At 47.8% G+C, this 17,267-nt stretch overlaps 1 protein-coding gene across 4 annotated transcripts in view; it reads left to right on the forward strand.

Annotated features, from left to right (window-relative positions):
- The window catches only part of MGLL (monoglyceride lipase), a 106,679-nt gene extending 95,310 nt beyond the window's left edge, over positions 1-11,369 (forward strand). For all 4 annotated transcript variants that reach the window (XM_027729315.2, XM_039379392.1, XM_027729285.2 and 1 more), the window contains 3 exons: positions 426-515; positions 6,371-6,586; positions 7,566-11,369. In XM_027729315.2, the coding sequence (XP_027585116.1) occupies positions 426-515; positions 6,371-6,586; positions 7,566-7,691 (432 nt within the window). In that variant the 3' untranslated portion in view covers positions 7,692-11,369. The remainder of the gene's footprint in view (positions 1-425; positions 516-6,370; positions 6,587-7,565) is intronic.
- The last annotated feature ends 5,898 nt before the right edge of the window (positions 11,370-17,267 follow it).

Raw genomic sequence — 17,267 nt, forward strand, 5'->3', positions numbered from 1 at the left:
ACTTATGCACTGCAGCCTGAAATCAGAGCTGTGGCAGCAAGGAAAGGGCAATAAAACACCAAAACCCATCCTTCCCAAGAGTTGGAAATGACCTTTTCCTATCAAAGTGCTTGACTGAGGCTTTTCAGAAATTAACTTGAGAATGAGAAAAAGGCACAGTACCAATGAAGTTGTGCTGTTGCATGTGGACGGACAGCTGACGGCATTTCAGTCTAGCACACCCACTCCCTGGTCCCAGGAGCAGTTTAAACACTTTCTCGTTAAGAGAAATATTTTAAATATAGGACAGATCTTTCTGCAGAGTCAGTTGACTATTCTCAACTGTTTACCTAGCATGCTGATTCCCATCAGCTCAGGATTTGGCCCTCGATGTTCTCTCTCTTGCTCTAACTGGCTCTTTAACTGGTTCCTTTCCTCTCCCACAGGTTTTTGCAGCAAAAGTGCTCAACTTTGTTCTCCCAAACCTGTCACTGGGATCAATAGATCCAAATGCAATTTCCCGGAACAAGAAAGAGGTGAGAACCTTAATGCCGTTGAAAGTCAGTGCATAGTTGGTATCTTGTCCCAGTCCTGCCATTTCTCTCTTAAAAACAATCACAAGTGTTTTGCTAAATCAGGAGGGCAAAGCCTGTGCTGGTGTAAAAAGGTGACACATCTCTGAAGTCAGTGGAACTGACTGCACACAAAAGATTGTAGGAAACCAGCTGTTCTTCCCTTCCCTTCCCTTGCATCCGCAGCCACTCTGGGTACAAGACATAATGGAGAGCTATGGCTGGGGTGGGAAGCACATGGGAGACACGTTTGTCTCTGATGCATCACCACTACTGATTACAGCAGCAAAAACCAATTCTAACAGGTTGCAAAAACATTGCTAAAGTCAGCTTGTCGAAGCCTGCTCTTTGCAGTGAAATCATGCAAAACCCTGCGGTACTGGAGATTTGTTTTCCTGCTTCCAAACCAGGATCACATTGTGCCAGATACATTCCAGCAGAGCAAAAGAGCATGCTTGTCCCAAAGAACTTGCTATGAGGTCTCCTGGATAACACTCTGACTCTGCTACAACCTTTACAAATAAATGATGTATTCATGCTGCACCCAAGAATAATACTTAAAGGAGATGCAATTGAAGCAGCTGTTGTAACAACCCAGCTCCAGCCTCATCACTGCGACTGTGCATGAAACTGTCCCAGGATTCAGTTTTTGTAGTGCCACAACAGCTTTGGACTCTTCTCCCATTCACACCCACTCTTAGTAATAATGACAGTGTCAGCCTATTCATGCCATCACTGCAAAAACAGATGTCATTGCAAGTGCTGCAACAACACCTAACAAGGGTTTTTCTTTCTCACTGTCGCGAGAGGAGTGAAAGGAGGGAGACACGAACTGTAAGTGAATGAAGGTGCTTAGGCTGGACCCAGAGCTTGGTGAAAGAAAGATAGAAAATGGCACCTAAGAGTGTCTCAGGAGCTTCACTGATGCAGTGGTCACTTCTTCCTGTGCTCTCACATCTCTTTGAGAGATACTGTAATTTTCTCTGCTGTTCATGCAATAGTTCATCTCTTAACTAGGAGTTAATAAATTGCCTTTCTCTGGACAGGCAGCACAACTGGCATTAGAATTGAAGCTGGAAGAGTCAGGGGCAAAGACAGCGCCAGCATGTGAGTGCAGTGCATCCAGCCCCAGCACAGCCCATCTCTTTGTTTCACCTATTCAGAAAACTGGAAAGGAAAGAGTCTCCCAGAATAGCCTCAAGGCTTTCAGGGCTGTTTCTTGGCACTGCCAGAGAGTTTTTTGGCCCAACAACTTTCAGTTCACTTATCTGTGAACAGAGCATAAGATTTCACTGTGTTGGAGGTGGAAAGATTCAAGATGCTGAGGAAAAGAAGACAAAGTCCTAAGAAGCTGTGAGGACTAGCATGGAGTGAGATCATGTGCATCCGCTGATGCACCGTGGGACATATGTTCTAAAGTACCATATGAGGCTGCACAAAATATACACTTGGGAAGAAGGCTGATTCAAATCAAGCTGTAGAAACCTGTTCTTAATTACATTCAGCTGCCATAACTTGTTGCATGTAATTTAGAGAAAAGGTTTAAATTAGACTGCCAGTTCACTAAAATCACACAGAAAAAAAGTCTTCAGGTCTTCATTTGTGTTTAGAGTATGCAAACAATCAGTGCTCTGCAGAAGGAGAGGAATTTGAGAGCATTACCTTCTACCTGAAGAGGGACCATGGCTGGGATGTGTGGGTCTTTGCCTGATTCTGCATTAATTTCCTATGTGACACCCGAACTCTCCGCTGCAGTTTGTCCTTAAGGGTGGCAGTTTCAAATACACCTCTGAGAGCTGGATCCTCTGCTGGAAGATGCTATGCTGCACTCGATAATTTTGCAGGAGAAAAGTGATGATGTGGGGACATCCTGAATAATAATCTATTTAGGAAAGTGTCAGAGAGCTCCCTTAATTTGGTGCATAGTATTGACTGAGCATTTCCTTGTTGGGGTGATGTTAGGAGTCACCACAGCAACCACTGGACATAGTTTATAATAAATGCTACTGTGTTGCCTTTCTAACCACGTATTTGCTGCTGCTTCCTCTGCTCTGTGATGCTTCAAGTCTCGAAAGCTTTCTTAGGGTGTTGTTTTTCCTCTGCTCTTTCCCTTTCCATGGAGCAGGGGAGACCCTTTTGCAGTGGATAAAGTTGTAGGTCGGCTACATTAGAGCCTGCTTATAATGAAACACTCTTCAAAATGAGACAACAAACCCCTGTGTGCTGTGCTGCCTTCACACCTGCAAGTGAACATGGAGTGACAGTAGCTGTGGGTTGTGACGTAAAGCACTTTTCCTGACCCCCTTCAAACACCAGGATTTGAGGCTCCAGGCACTTACTGAAAACAACACAGTATCTTACTGAAAACAACACAGGTCCTCTGGCTGCCTCTAGAGCACACTTCACTCTCCTTTTGGACTCAAGAAGCTTGGCTTCAAAGCACACAATGTGCTGGAAACATCCATTATTTATATGTTACACATACTCTCTTGCCAGACCAACTTTCTATTCACTAGAAATATTTTTGAGACATCATCCAAGAATTTCCTGATGAGTCTGTGTTCCCAGAAGACTGTCTTCAGTGTATACAGACTAAAACACGGGGAGACACGGGGAGATGTTTGTTTGATCGGTTTGCCGTATCAAACATGAGATGCAAAAGAGAGCAAGAAGTAACCTTAAAAACCCACTCCTGTTATTCCAAGGATGAATGACATCACAGTGGCAGGCACCTCTGTGCCCCGTTGGTCTGTGGTAGCTGCTGTTGATTTCAGTGGAATGGTCCTCCTGACTTCAGTCTTGTTCCTGTAAAGCCTGCATACAGTAAGGCTGCAATTACCTTATGATGACTATTACTCTGCAAAATGCAAAGGGAAGATGCAAAGGGAAGGTGCACAGGGCAGTCTGATGCAGCAACCTGATGGTTGCCTGTCTTAGAATTACACAAAGAATAAAAAGCTGTTGTGACGGATCTGCAGAGCCCTCATCAGACTGCAGCTGGAACCAGTTACAGGCTCTTGCAGGGTCATTTTCAGTGCTTGCCCCCGCTGTCTCGGAGCTCAGTGCAGCAATGACAGTTTGGGCATGCAGGGTTTGCAGATTATAGCCTGCAGAATATAAAGCCCATTCCCTATCTTTCCGTCTTCCCCACCAAGCTGCTGCTTGGCACTCATCCCATGCACTGAGCATTAACTCTGACAAGGATTCCTGTTCATTGACTGGGTACAGGATACTCCCCCTGATCAATCAGTCCTGATCAGTCTGGGTTGGGATTGGGTTATTATTTTTTTCTCCTGTCATCATCTACACAAAAATATTTGTTGGCTGCTCAGTAGCCAAAACAATCCCTGTTCTTTCAGACAAGAAAAAGAGAAAGAAGGAAGCCTATTTGGTCATTCTTTCAGCATTTATAGGGCTGGGGAGGGGGCCAGCTCACATGAATTCATCATCGCTGTTCACTTCATGGGAAGGGACCTGCTGTCAATCCATTCACCCAGCCCTCCTGAATCCCCCCTGCAAAGTCCCTCATTTATTACCTTCAATTAAAAAAAAAAAAAAAAAAAAAAAAAAAAAAAAAAAAAAAAAAAAAAAAAAAAAAAAAAAAAAAAAAAAAAAGAATGACAAAATAAAAATAAATTCATTCTAAAGCTGTGTTGGTTTAGCAGAGCGCTGTGACATAGATCCAGATTAGGCTGAAGCCAGTTGCTAAGTAGCCAATGCAACACAGGGGTTTTGCTCAAAGTGCTGATGAAAAGTCAACATGTTTGGCTAAGAATATCAGGGTACAGCCATCTGTCAACAGGAGAGCAAGCAACACCACACTGGGCTCTTGGTGTTTTGGATGTCAAATCTGAACTTTTCCATGAACATATTCACAAGAGGAAACTTCTTTCTAAGCACAGGTGGCTTCTTGCCCTTTTTGGAGGATGTTGGAGAGCAGGGAAGGTACAGGTGAGAAATGCAGGGGATGGAGGATGCAGGTGGAGGTTTCTGCACCAACAAACTGGTTGGGCACTTGGAGGGTCCATGCGGAGTCAAAGGGACAATGTGCTGTTCGCCCTCTAGGTGAACATTCCTAGGGATGTTAGCAGGAGCAGAGGATGTTCAGCATCTTTGCAGTGGCCTCTTAGAAGCAGATTTCCAGACTCTAAGCATGCACAGGCACTTGCTTCTTTGGAAGGGAGATACTACGTGTAATGTCATAATATTATGATGTGATGATTATCTTTGTCTCCCTACCAAAAATTACCCCTCACTTCAGAGTAGCCGTGATCTTGCATAGAGACCAAAACACACCAGTGGCCCTAATCAAATACTAGAAACATCTACCACATCCAAGAACCCCTAGTGAGTTCTGTAACAACTTGAATTTCATTGGTCCAAATCCAATGCAAACCAAATTGGCTCTACAGCTGTCTCTCCCTTGACCATCTTCAGCACTGTGGGCTGGGTCTGAAGGGCACCAGCCGCTCTTAATCTCAAATTTCCCACTTGCTGCTTTTAGGGATAGAACCACGGATTCAATCGGCAGGAGATGGTGGAGACTGGAAGCAGCAAAGTGATAGGGAACGACTTGCAAGGACCAGCATAACTCACTGCCAGCTCCATTTCCAGTGCTTTGTGCTCCAGCACATTTGAGATGACAACAAGGGAAAGTGGCTTTAAACCCTCTGGCAACTCAATGGCCCCAGTGGGAAAGGCCCACCATGTAGTGTTCTTCTGCCACCCTGAGAATTTCATCTCACGAGGAGATGAAGGCAGAATCCACCCCAAAACCTTTCTGTCCATGCTGTCCTACAGTGCACACCTGTGCCTACACCTACACATGGCTGCATGTCCTTGGGGTGGCCTGATGGCTCAGCTCCTACCCCTGGTCCTCTCAGGGCAGGCACGTGCTGCAGCAAGAGGACCTCAGGTTTCTGCAGTCAAGGGAGAATTTGAACAGACCCCACTGCTTGATCTGAGAGGAGGAGACTGTTTTCAGCTAACCTATAAATAACCATGATTTCTATAAACATCTGCCAGGGCTGGGAGAAACTGAAGGCTGTGCCAGAGACCAGCCCATAATCAAAGCTTTCTGGCAAATATTGCGATGGTAGGGGCTGTGTGGGCCGTCTCCACATACAGTATACAAATATTTACTGTAGATTTCCTGCTGCGGTAACTACTCCTTCCTAGCAACTTTTTGCACCAGCTCTTGTGCATTTTTATCCCCTCACAGTCTGGCTGAGCAAGTTGTTGACTATTTTTTTTTTTTTTGCCTACCAGCTAACAACATTATTTGCTTCCTTGTCTGTGCACACTTTGCATCCAGAGATGACCCCTTGGCTTCTCAGTCAGATTTGTCAGTTGTCTGTAGGTGTAGGTCATGGTCTGAGAACATCTGAGCCCTCAGCAGAGAGGATAAGGACCTGGAGAACATCCACTTTCAAGTAACACAGTCTGAAGAACCGTCTGAAGAAGATATATCACATTTGAGCAACAGAAGGGCACAGCAGAGGATGAAAATGCAGACAGGTGCCCCTATGGGAACAGTCTTTGTTCAACACTGGTTGTTTCCCTGCAGAAAGAGCTTTAGCTTGAATATTTTCTAGTGGTGTAGGAGAGAAACACAAAGCAAAGAGCATGCCAGGTTGTGTGAGCAGTTCTGGGAAGCCACAGTAAAGACCTTGACCTTGACTCTGATGGCAGGATGTCCTGAGAGAGTAGGAAATGGCTGTGCAAGCCAAAGGAAGAGATTCCTCACTGCCAGGCTGATCTGCTTTTCCTTGTCTGCATGAAATATTTCTAACCTTAAATTACCTCTTTCTTCCTGGCAGATGGAATCTTACACATCCGATCCCTTGGTCTACCACGGTGGCATGAAGGTCTCCTTTGTCATCCAGCTGATGAATGCCATTGCCAGAATTGAGCGAGCTCTGCCCAAGCTGACTTTGCCCATCCTGGTGCTACACGGCTCTTCTGACAAGCTCTGTGATATCAGAGGGTCTTACTTGCTGATGGACACAGTGCAGAGTCAAGACAAAACGCTCAAGGTCCTCTGGCTTTCTTGATTTTTAGGGTATTATCCTGTCAGTGTTGGCCTGAGCATGACTGACTGTGAGGGGTAGGGACCCTGCTGACCTCCAGAGCTGGAGGTGAAGAGGGGTGATGGGTTGGTGACACTGAACAAGTGTAACTTGCTCAAGTGACAGCCCCTTTCACCAGGAGGTAGCCCAAGGTCAGCCCTCCCTGGGCACGGTGTGGTGGCCTTTCACCAGCTACAGCTGGGCTGCAGGCAGGGAGTGGTGGGTGATCTCCAGATCTGCCCCAGTGGTGGCTGTGTGCCTAGGGGTCTCTTGGACATGAAGCAGCTTGGCATAGAAGTAGAGTGAGGCTTATAAGCAAGTAAAGTGCTGACCCTAAAAGCTCTTCTGAACAATACCGACTGTGCAGGCACCAACCTTACCTCATGCCCCAGCGTGTAAAGGTACACTTTCCAAAGTGCTGGACAACAAAAGCCGCTTCACATCTGCTCATTTCAAGAGAGCCACAGCTGATTAACCAATTGTTAGCACATGAATGAGCCTGAAAAAGAGACAGGGAGACTGGGGAAAGCTTTTGTCATTAGAAAAGTAACTGGATAGTCTGAGCATAAAAGGAGTAAAATTGCACAAGGCATGATGGGAACATCCCCCATTGTCCTTTACACTCCAAGGGCATGATAAGTATTTCCTCCTCCTTAGTGGGATAAGAAGCAAGAAATGGGTGGGGCTGGGACATGCACTGTGTTCCTAAAGGGCAGCAGGGTGCTCGAGTACCTGCTGCAATGCCAATACCTTCCTGCTCGCTGAAGGCCAACACCACCAGTGACATCTCCTTGATTTCATAACCTGCCACATCTCGGGAAAAAACTGACAAGGTGTGGGCAGGACGTGTCGGACCTGTGGGTGTTGAAAAGAGGGGACTGGTGGCTGTTTTTTTCATGCAGATTTATTTTTTCTGCGCTAATCTCCACTCTCTCCCTGGTTGCAGGTGTACGAGGAAGCCTATCATGCCCTCCACAAAGAACTGCCCGAGGTCTCTACCTCTGTCTTCACAGAAATACTGACATGGATTGGCCAGAAGGTTTCAGCAGCTGGGGAAACCAGCCATACTTAAGAGCAATTGCTTTTGCATCTCTTACTGGGGTTTTCTGGGAATAGATGCTTTTCTTATTAGAAGTCTCTCAGAAAAAGATCTAACACGGAGGGACTCGTGGGATATTTTATCACGCACAGCATAAGGGAGGGTGGGGGGAGAGGCACAGGGTGGGGCATTATTCGCTGATGTAATTGGCCATTGCCCCTTCTGGAGAAGAATTGGCAGCTGTGGGAGCAGCTGTCAAAGCTTTCTGGGTCAGGCGACCTTGTGGAAATGCCCCTCACCCACCAAACTTCCCCCATGGCTTCCCCTTCTCTGCTTTCGCTGGGGTGACAGGGGTGTATTTATACTGCAATAATTTTTAGTATGTAAAAGAAGCCAGTATCTTCCACTTCATGGTTTTGATTCCAGGTGTGTACCGTCCCTTCCCTGTCCCCACCAGTCAGTACCTTAAAAGCCCTGGTCCTTGTGAGGAGAGCACTAATGAAGGTGCTGGGTGGTGAGGAGAGGCTAAAGATGGAGCTGATGGCTCCCTGAAGGTGAAAGGCTGATTTTCAAGATCAGACCCCTTTGAATACTACCTTTACAAGCAGGCCAGACCAGGGGAGAGCATAGAGACAGCCTCCCCTGCCGCCCTGTCTGTCCTCTGCAAGTTTGCACTTGGGGAAAGCATGTTGAACAGCTCTTTAATTTTCCTCATCAGAGCAGAATTCCAGAAGGAAGAGCAGGAATGTGGAATCAAACCCACTTAGCATATTCAAATCCCATGCTTTTCCCAATGCCAAACCTCATCTCCTCTGCAAGATGAAATATTCTGTAAATACTCCTAGAGGCTGGGGTTTTTTCCTTTCCTCCTTTTTTTTTTTATTCTCCTTTTTTTTTTTTTACTCTCCTTTTTTTTTCTTTTGGAATTAATCACTTGTGCTACTGAAACTGAAAGAGCAAAGTCAAAGATATAAGAGAATATAGTAATATAATATATGATGTATATAGAGGTGGCTGGAAGCTGGGGAAGAAATGGGAGAAAAGAAGAGGTTAATCGTTCCTTCTCTTGGCAAGAAATAATGTTGTCCTACCAGGATCCAGTCCTCTCACCATAACTTTACAGTCATAATCTGTTGTTTTCCTTCATCAGTTGGAAAGTGTCCTGAAAATAATGCTAGAGAAAAGCACGGAGCATCTGGTGGGTGGGGAGTAGCAGTGGGTGTCCTCATGGTCCACTGGTTTAGCAGAAGACCCACAGCATGAACAGAGATCCTGTCCAAGCTCATCCTAGTCTCCTCCTAATCAGCACTGGAGTAGATCACTGAGGGGCCAAGCTCACCCCTGTAGGACGTGTGGAGAGCTGAAGACAGAGTACAGGGTCTGACCATCCATCCAACATACACCTTGCTGCACTGGGGGCATCTGCAGACCCTACTGTACAAGCTGCCATGGAGGAGCTTGTGGACTGGTCCAGTGGTGCAGATAAGCTAAATACTAGAGCTGCCTGGGTCTATGGTAGCAGCAGGGTGAGGGGAAAGAGCTTAGACTCAGGAATAGAGCAGAGACATTGCATTGACACAGTAAAAGCTGCGTAGTGATGACAGTGGCTGTGCAGGTCGATTTGTCCAGTGTAATAGCCCTAATCATGAATATACTTGGCACTATCCAAAGGGAAGGGGCTTAACCTGCACCTCTCCCACCAGTTTTGCAAGGAGAAAATGCGAATGTTGCACTATGAGAGGGTGGGGCATCTCCCCCAGAGGCAAACCAGCCCCTCTGACTGCCTTCCCATGGGAGCAGTGGGAACCATCGCTATGTCCCCAGGGCTGGATCCCACCTCCAACAGTTGTGGGGGTCAGCCACCTTTCTTCCCTTTGAAAGCAGTCCTGGCAAGGTTCATGGAAGGGACCTCTGTGCAATAACAGTCAGAATCAGGGCCTGGATCCATTCGGTCCCAGTAGCACAGATGGATGGAAGATGTGTGGATGGAGGTTGTGTCCTTGTAATTGCCCTAAGGAGCCCAAGTCAGGGAAGCTCTTTTATACAGGTTGATTCAGGCACTTTCACATTTGTATTTTCTTGCCTCTAAAGAGAGGAACAAGCTGTAGTTCTCCCAGCAATGCCAGCTTTTTATTGACATATTATTCCAGTGCAATCAGCTGTTCTCAGCAGCCCCTGCTAAACCTCTGGTGACACTTGTTCTGGGAAAGAGCAATGCACAGGTCACCTGCTCTCCATTTTCCAGCAGCCTGTCTTGAGGCAACTTCTTTTCCCCAGGCAAGTGCTAGCAAAAGACAGTAAGAAGAGAAACACTATAGCAGTGATAAATCTCACCTGCTTCTTCAGCTGGAAGGGGAAACGAGTAGGCGTGATCCAGAGGTGACAGACATTGCGGGGGTAGTAGCAAAATGATCACTTAAGGATGGGATTTTTGAAAGCACTTTTCTCGAGGAAGTCAGGAGGAATAAATCAGTGCCCACATTCTTTACATCCCTTCCAAATTGACAAGCACTTTGCAGGAGGGGAGAGGGAAGTGACCCTTCAGCAAGAAGGTCAGAGCCCGTCTGCTCCCTCCAACCTGGCTTCAGGCAGAGGAAGGTCCGTGGTCAGTGCCTTTGCTAAAATGTGTCCTTTCACCCAAGAAACACCTGCAGCTCAACAGAAATTAATCAATTACGTTGATCTGGGGAAGACTTGTCCCTCTGTCTATAGCTAAGCTCAGCAGTAGCACGTGGCCTTGGGAGGCTGTGTTTGAAAAACCGGTTAACAAACAAAACCTACAAAGAACATCAACAACAACAAAAAAAAGGCAAATGAGCCCCAAGCCGTGGCACAGCAGCAGCTATTGCCACCTTCAGCCAGTTTTCTGAAGCGTTACCTTCTGAGGCATTTAACATGGGGAAACCTATCCAAAAAAAGCCAGACACTGCCCATCATGACCCCACACATCTCCAGCCCTGCTGCCGAGTGGAGAGGGGCCACAGCCCCTCTGCGGGTGAGGATATGAGTGCAGAGAGCAGGAGCCAGCAGCAAATCAGCCTGGGTCAGGTGAGACACTGCTCTGCACCTGCCACAGCTCAGCCTGTGCATTTCAACTCTTGCTGCTGTTGCTGATCCCTTCCCCTGCCTGTAAGCTACTTTATATTGACCCAGTTAGGTTTCACCAAGCCCCGGAGGAATTCTTCCTTCACTGACCAGATTAGCAATGAGCAGAGCAGCTGCTGAGGGAAATGTAATTACACTCTATTTCCAACTGGCAGGTACCATTTGCAGGGAGCACAGCCAGCCCCAGGAATGTTGCTGTGCGGAGCCACGCCAGAGACCAGCCTGCCTTGGAGAATAGGTGGCACTCATGACTGAGCAATAGCAATGTGTAACTACTGCATATATCACCACCTGTAGCACTGAGAGGCCATTCCCCACTGCCTAACCCGTCACGTTTTCTATTTAGCCTGTTCTTTTTATACCACTCACCTTAGCACACTGCCAGCACAAACCCTTTGGGATCACATTTCGTTTTACAAGTAATTCCTGAGGTTGTCTTTCTTGTTCCGCTGTGTTCCAGTTCAGTAAAATACATTTATATATATATATATAAAAAAAACATATATACATACACATGTATTTTCAGTGGATAAACCATATACAATTTAGGATTCTTAAAGGAATACAATGTATATTGCAACTAATAATAAAGTTATGTTTTCTGAACTGAGTGTGTCTGAGGGCATCATTGGTGACTGCCATCCCTCTGGAGGGTGAGAAGGGAAAGGCAGAGAGATATTAAATTCCAGTTCAGCTTGTAGAAGAGAGAGCTGCAGCCCTTGGGTACTGTCAAATTGCCAGTGTGGTTGGCACCCGCTTCCCAGCCACTGCCAACCAGGAGTCTGGGGGCAGCTCAGTCTCATGGAAGCCTTAGGTTCCCTTTCTGCTTCAAGGTCAGCTTTTTGAGGTGTCCTGAAATACATGGCCTCATGCCTATGTCTATTTGGGATAGCCCAGAGCAGCCCAATAAAAAATTACCACGGGGCACTGCAGGATGTCTTTACAACTTACTTGGACCAAGCAGGGCACTCTGTCTGGATAATCCCAAGGAAAGCCAGCTCCACATTCCTCAGAGTCAAAGCTTTCACTTCTTCCTTTTTTTTTTTTTTTTTTTTTTAGCTGAGGTGCTAACTTGAAAAAAGAAATAGGGAAAAAAACTCCACGATCATTCCCAAGTGCTTCCCACAACCCAGATGAAACAACAGTGTGGAGCGGGTGGAGGATATGCAGTAACAGGCAAACTAGCCTGCTTCAAGACCTGGTTCTCATGCTTTTACAAGCCCATTAAAATATGATGATGGTCCTGAACTAAAACCAATTCCAACAGGAAGCATCTGTACCGTGGCCAGGAGCAGCTCCTGTTTAAATTCTACCTCTTGCCCCCAGCTGCGACTGCAGACGGGGCTGGAGAGCAGGGCTTGATGCTCTCGGCTCTCAGGCAGTGCCCAGGTGCTCCAAGAGTCCCTGGTCCATCCAGACCCAGGGCTGCAGAAATGTCCCCCCTGCCTAGAGAGTGGGGCTGGAGCACAGAGCAGTCACAGGGTCCCCTCCTGCTCTCCTCCCTGCAAGACTTCAGGACAAGCCACTGGTTTGTAAGGGCTCCCCAGCCACTTGCCCTCCTGAACGGGTGATGACTGCTGCAGCAGGGGACAGACAAGACAGTGCATCCATGTGTCAGCCCCCTGGTCAGAGTCATTAGTGGCACCAGACCTAAACTGCAACCTTCAGCAAGTCATTTCATCCTCCTTGTGCCTCGAATGACCAAATCAAGAGAATAATTTTCTCTTTGTGTGGCCCTGTGCAGACTGTGTGTCTGATTACACCCCAGCTCACTGGGTCAGAAGCTCTGGCTGAGGAATTTGATGCACATCAACACAGACAGCAGAGCTGGGACTTTTTGCCGAGCCAGTGGGCACCCCATGCTAGTAAGGAACATCATTAGTAACAAGATTTGCTTTAATACTGGCAAGTCCACAGCTCTTTCTCCTGGTATTTTGGTGGTTTATTAAGCCCATCATAGTTTCGAGGGTCACTGGAGGGTGCACACCATGGTGCTGGGACAGGGACCAAGCACAGGAAGGAGGCGACAGTCCTTCGTGAGTCTGGGAGCAGCACCAGCACAGAGGAGCTGTTTTGGCAATGCATTTCTCCTGCTGTCACCGTCTGGTGCCCAGCGAGCTGTCACAGCCATTGGTGGCTTTTCTGGTTTTAGCCTGTGCTTCCAGTCTGATCCTGCAAGTCTGCAGGAACCCTGAAGCTTTTGCCTTTTTCTCTTCCCCTGGCCTGTGCTCAGTCTTGTGTTATCCAAGGCTGGCTCTGGGGGTTGGTGCAAGGTGGGGATCAGCCGATGGATGGTAAAGCAGGAGCCAAAGCAGTGCCACAGGAGAGGGGAGAGCTCCTTAAAAGTCCTTTCCAGTCACCCTGGAACAGATAGCCTGCTTCACCATCAGGGCATGGCACAAGAGGTGTCACACTCAGTCACATCGCAGCAGGGACCCTGCCCCTGTCAGACCTCTGGGACCGCACAGCCCATCACCCTGACCAGGCTCAGGCACTGAGAATAACCAACTGCTGCAGTTCCAGTGAGTAGTGAGGAATTTTAATTAGAAGATCTGCTCAGCATGTAACCTGCAGTGCTTCAGTTGCGTTTGCAAATAGTTAAGCATCAGAGGAGGGAGAAGCGGGGCTGTGATCCACTCCAGAGCTGATGGTGGGGGTGAGCAGGGACTCACATCTCTCCAGCTGCCACTGTCCCTGCCCAGCTTCGGAAAAGGGAGATGGAGCTGATGGGGTTGTGCAGGTGCCACTGCACCACCAGAGACCACTGCTCTGGCACACTGTGCCAGCAGCCTGACTGCCTGCAGACACCACTCCTGCTCACTCCAGGCTCTCAGAAGTGGGGCTTTTTTTTGATCAGTCATTTGCTCTTCTTTCCACGTATGAGCACAAGTCTCCTTTGCACACAGAAACAGGGTAGTGCTCTCCCAGCTTATCCGTCTGGGATGCTCTCTTTCTCCATCCAACGGGGAAGCTGCTGATGTGGAGCAACTGCTCACCTTCCTGCTGCTCTCCAAGCAGCTGCTTTTTTAAACAACACAGTCACAACTGCGAGCAAACACTGCAGAGCCCACATCTCCCAACAGGCATGAGCCAAACAACCAGCCTTCCAGTGGTCACCACTCCTCCGGAGGGAGTGGCACAGGATAAATTTCCCTTCCCTCCGGAGGAAACTCTTCAGCATATGGAAACATTCCAGGAATTCAGATAAAAAACAATTCCTGAGAGATCAATTAAGAGTTTGGATAGATTGCATGATATGTGCTGTTGTCTATCCAAGGGAAACTTGGCAAAGAAAGCTGCTTGGCCTGGGGGGGGAGCCGAGGGGAGGGCAAGATGTCAAGTGCGGAAAACAGTTGTCTCCTAAGAAAACATGCAGAGACAAGAATGGCAGAGGGGAAGGAGTGGCAGCTCAGGGGCAAAGGACAAGTGGTACCTTCCCTGTGTTAGTTAATGCAATGACAACAGTGAGCTGCCTGCCCACAGCACAGGGCAGCCCCTGTTCTTTGCCACATCAAAAGCTTCCAGGACTCACCCCGTGCACTTTTAACACCAAGTCCTCTCTTCCCATGCCAAGCGTAAGTACATCCCATGCTACAGCTGCTCTGTGCCAAAACCCAGCCTGGGGGCACTGGTCTGACTGGCAAGTCCTGGATTCCTAGTAAATGCTGGACTTTGCACAGGAGCCTGATGTGTCCTGTTACCACAACCAGCACTGAGAGCGCTGTGCCTGGCAGAGCAAGAGAAATGCTTACCCCCTGCATGCTTTCAGACCTGGAGGACTGTTGTTTAACTGCAGCCTGACTGGAAAAGGTCACATAAAATCAGGAAACAAGAAATACCATCTCCCCTGTCTCCAGGTAGGGCAGGAGTAGTCACCCCAGGAGCAGTGTGGCCAGAGCCAGCAACTTGAACAGCTTTGAAGATGCTGTGCCCGACTGGCACTCAGACCAGAGAAGCAACACGGCAGAAAACAACTTGCCTGAAGCATTGTCAGCTTCTCAAAGAGAGCCTTTGGAAAAGGGAAGGAGATTGAATTTGCCACCAACAAACTTCTTTTGTGAAACTCCTGGATAATTTTCAGTTTCAGATCCAGGGAGAAGGGGGGTGGAAGGAGTTCTGGAGAGCAGATTGCTGGCTCCCGTTATGGAAGCAAGCTTAATAAAACTTATAGAAATATTGGTGGTTCTGCTATGCTGTGCCAAGAATATGTTAGAATAAAACTTTCTGAGCAGAAGGGAGAGATAGAATGTCATCTTAGCCTTGATATGAAAGATCAGCCTTCATCTCCTAAAGCCTATCTCCAGGAGCAGTAACTAGCACACTCACTTGCCTTCCCCTCAGAGCAGGTCTCTGCACAGCCTGCCTCGCACAGTTCATCTCTGTCGCAGCCTTGTACAAATGGTACTGGGATGACCCTGGCTCACAACCAAGTGATAAGATAAAAGAATAAAGAGGAGAGAGGCATTTCTTCTTACTGGGGTTTTAATGACACTCCAGTGCAACACAGACCTGGCTCAATTTCCTCCGTGGGAAAGCTACATCAAGTTACTTTGTATCAACCCCACCCTACCTGGAGCCCCTGAAGGGATGCATCTGGGCACACCACAGCACTCCCTTCATACCCCTTTCCTAACCCTCGATGCCAAAGCAACAGCCAGCAAACAGCAGGGAGTAAAACAGATCCACTGGCAAAGCACTGCCATCAGGAGTGAGCAGATCTCACTTTCCAATCCTGCTCTCTTTCCCCTTGAGCTTGCTCTGCTGGTAACAGGAGGAGGGAGAGGAAAGCTCTCACACTCATTTCTGAGAGCTTATTTTGGGAACCGAGCAGCCAGACCCTTGGGACCAGAGTTAGTTATTTGCATGGTACTGATCCTCTTCCAAGGCTTTCTTTAGTCTACTGAAATGCCTTTCAAACCTTGCCCTGCAGTTGTAGGCTTACAAAGTTAACCACAGCCAGGAAAAGCAAAGGGCATGTGCACACTGGCCCCCTTCCCCAGATGCTGATCACGCGTAAGCTTGAAGTTGTAGCTTGATTTTGGCTTAAGGATCTACATGTCCACAGCTGCACCCAAATGTGGCTGCTGTCCCCTAATTAATTGTCTCTCTGCAGCCCTCGCCTTGGTTATTTCCAATAACCCACCTCCGATTTCCAGCCTGAAAACTCTAGAAACTATTTGCAACCTAGAAAAAGAGTTCTTTGCCCTTCTTCCTCAGCACTTCTTCAAGGCAGGCAGCAACCCCACCAGAGACAACACTCTTATTCAAAACAGGCCCTGACTCTGATAAATGATGTGCTAGTGCGGCCTCTATTATCTTAACCAATTTGTTATGTCAAATCTGTTTCAGCTTAGAAGGTAAAACAAAAACCTGCTCTGCCAGCACACCCCAAGCCCTGTGAGAAGAGAACCAAGCCAAACCGTGGTTTCCCATTGCCAGTCAGGTCCATTCATCTCTGGGAGCTGAGCACAGATGCAATCCAGCTCCCCAGGCTGTGATGGGCCTCGCCAGGCTGCCCACAGCAAGAGAGAAAAACACAGTGTCACCCTGAGCAGATGAGCCTGACAACGCACACCGACCGTGAGCTGTTCCGCTGGAAGGTGCCATCTCCAGTTTGACCATGACTGTACAACGTGAACAGCTCGAGCCTCTTGGAGAGGCCCATCGCTTACTCCAGGCTCTCACAGAATGATGATGCTCCTTTTGTGCACTGTTGTTGAGCCTCAAAAACCTGATTAAACCTTGAACTTTACTAAATCCCCCCTTTGGCAGCATTAGTCATTCAGATGTTATTAGTACCTTCCCCCCCCCCCCCCATGAAAATTGCATGTTCCTACCCAGAACAACAGAGACAAGATGGATGCTCATTCCCTGAATGCCAGTCGTGCTCTGAAGTCATCAGGGGCTGCACAGACAGCTCAGCTACTGCCTTTACCAAAATGATTGTAGCCACCCAGGCACACAAGAAAGAAGAAAACAATGCCTGTGTCCTCAGAGAGAAAGGACTGCCCAGGCACTCCAGCAGCCTCAAGATTTTGGAGAAAACACATGCTTCACACTCCAGGAGCGCACTGAACAAGTCAGAGTAGTTAAATACAAAGGCTGAGAAATCTCCATCCTTGGATTTAATGACCAGTCAGCAATGACAGGGGCACAGGATGACAAGAAGAAAGGAAGGAACAACTTACCTGTCCAGGGCTGCCCAGAGCAACTTTCCAAGGCAAACATCACCTCCCTGACACACCCCCACCACACTGACCGAGCCTGTGCCACAGTGCTACTAAAGAAATGGAATAATCCTGGGAAAAAGCAGCCAGTAAAAACAAGTCAGTGCTTTACTCACCCGTTCTGTCAGGACTGTACAAACAGGTCACCAGGAGAGGAGAGCACAGTCACACTTTCCTCACTGCTTGGAAGCCAGGCAGTGCAGAGCCAGCCCTTGGCCTGGGTAAGAAAAAATAAAGGAGCCCACAGAGCCCTTTTGAAAATAAAGCCACGCTGACG

This window comes from Pipra filicauda, unplaced genomic scaffold (genome assembly GCF_003945595.2).
Source record: "Pipra filicauda isolate LSUMZ 115617 unplaced genomic scaffold, ASM394559v2 scaffold165_size2600900_pilon, whole genome shotgun sequence".
NCBI classification, from domain to species: Eukaryota; Metazoa; Chordata; class Aves; order Passeriformes; family Pipridae; genus Pipra; species Pipra filicauda.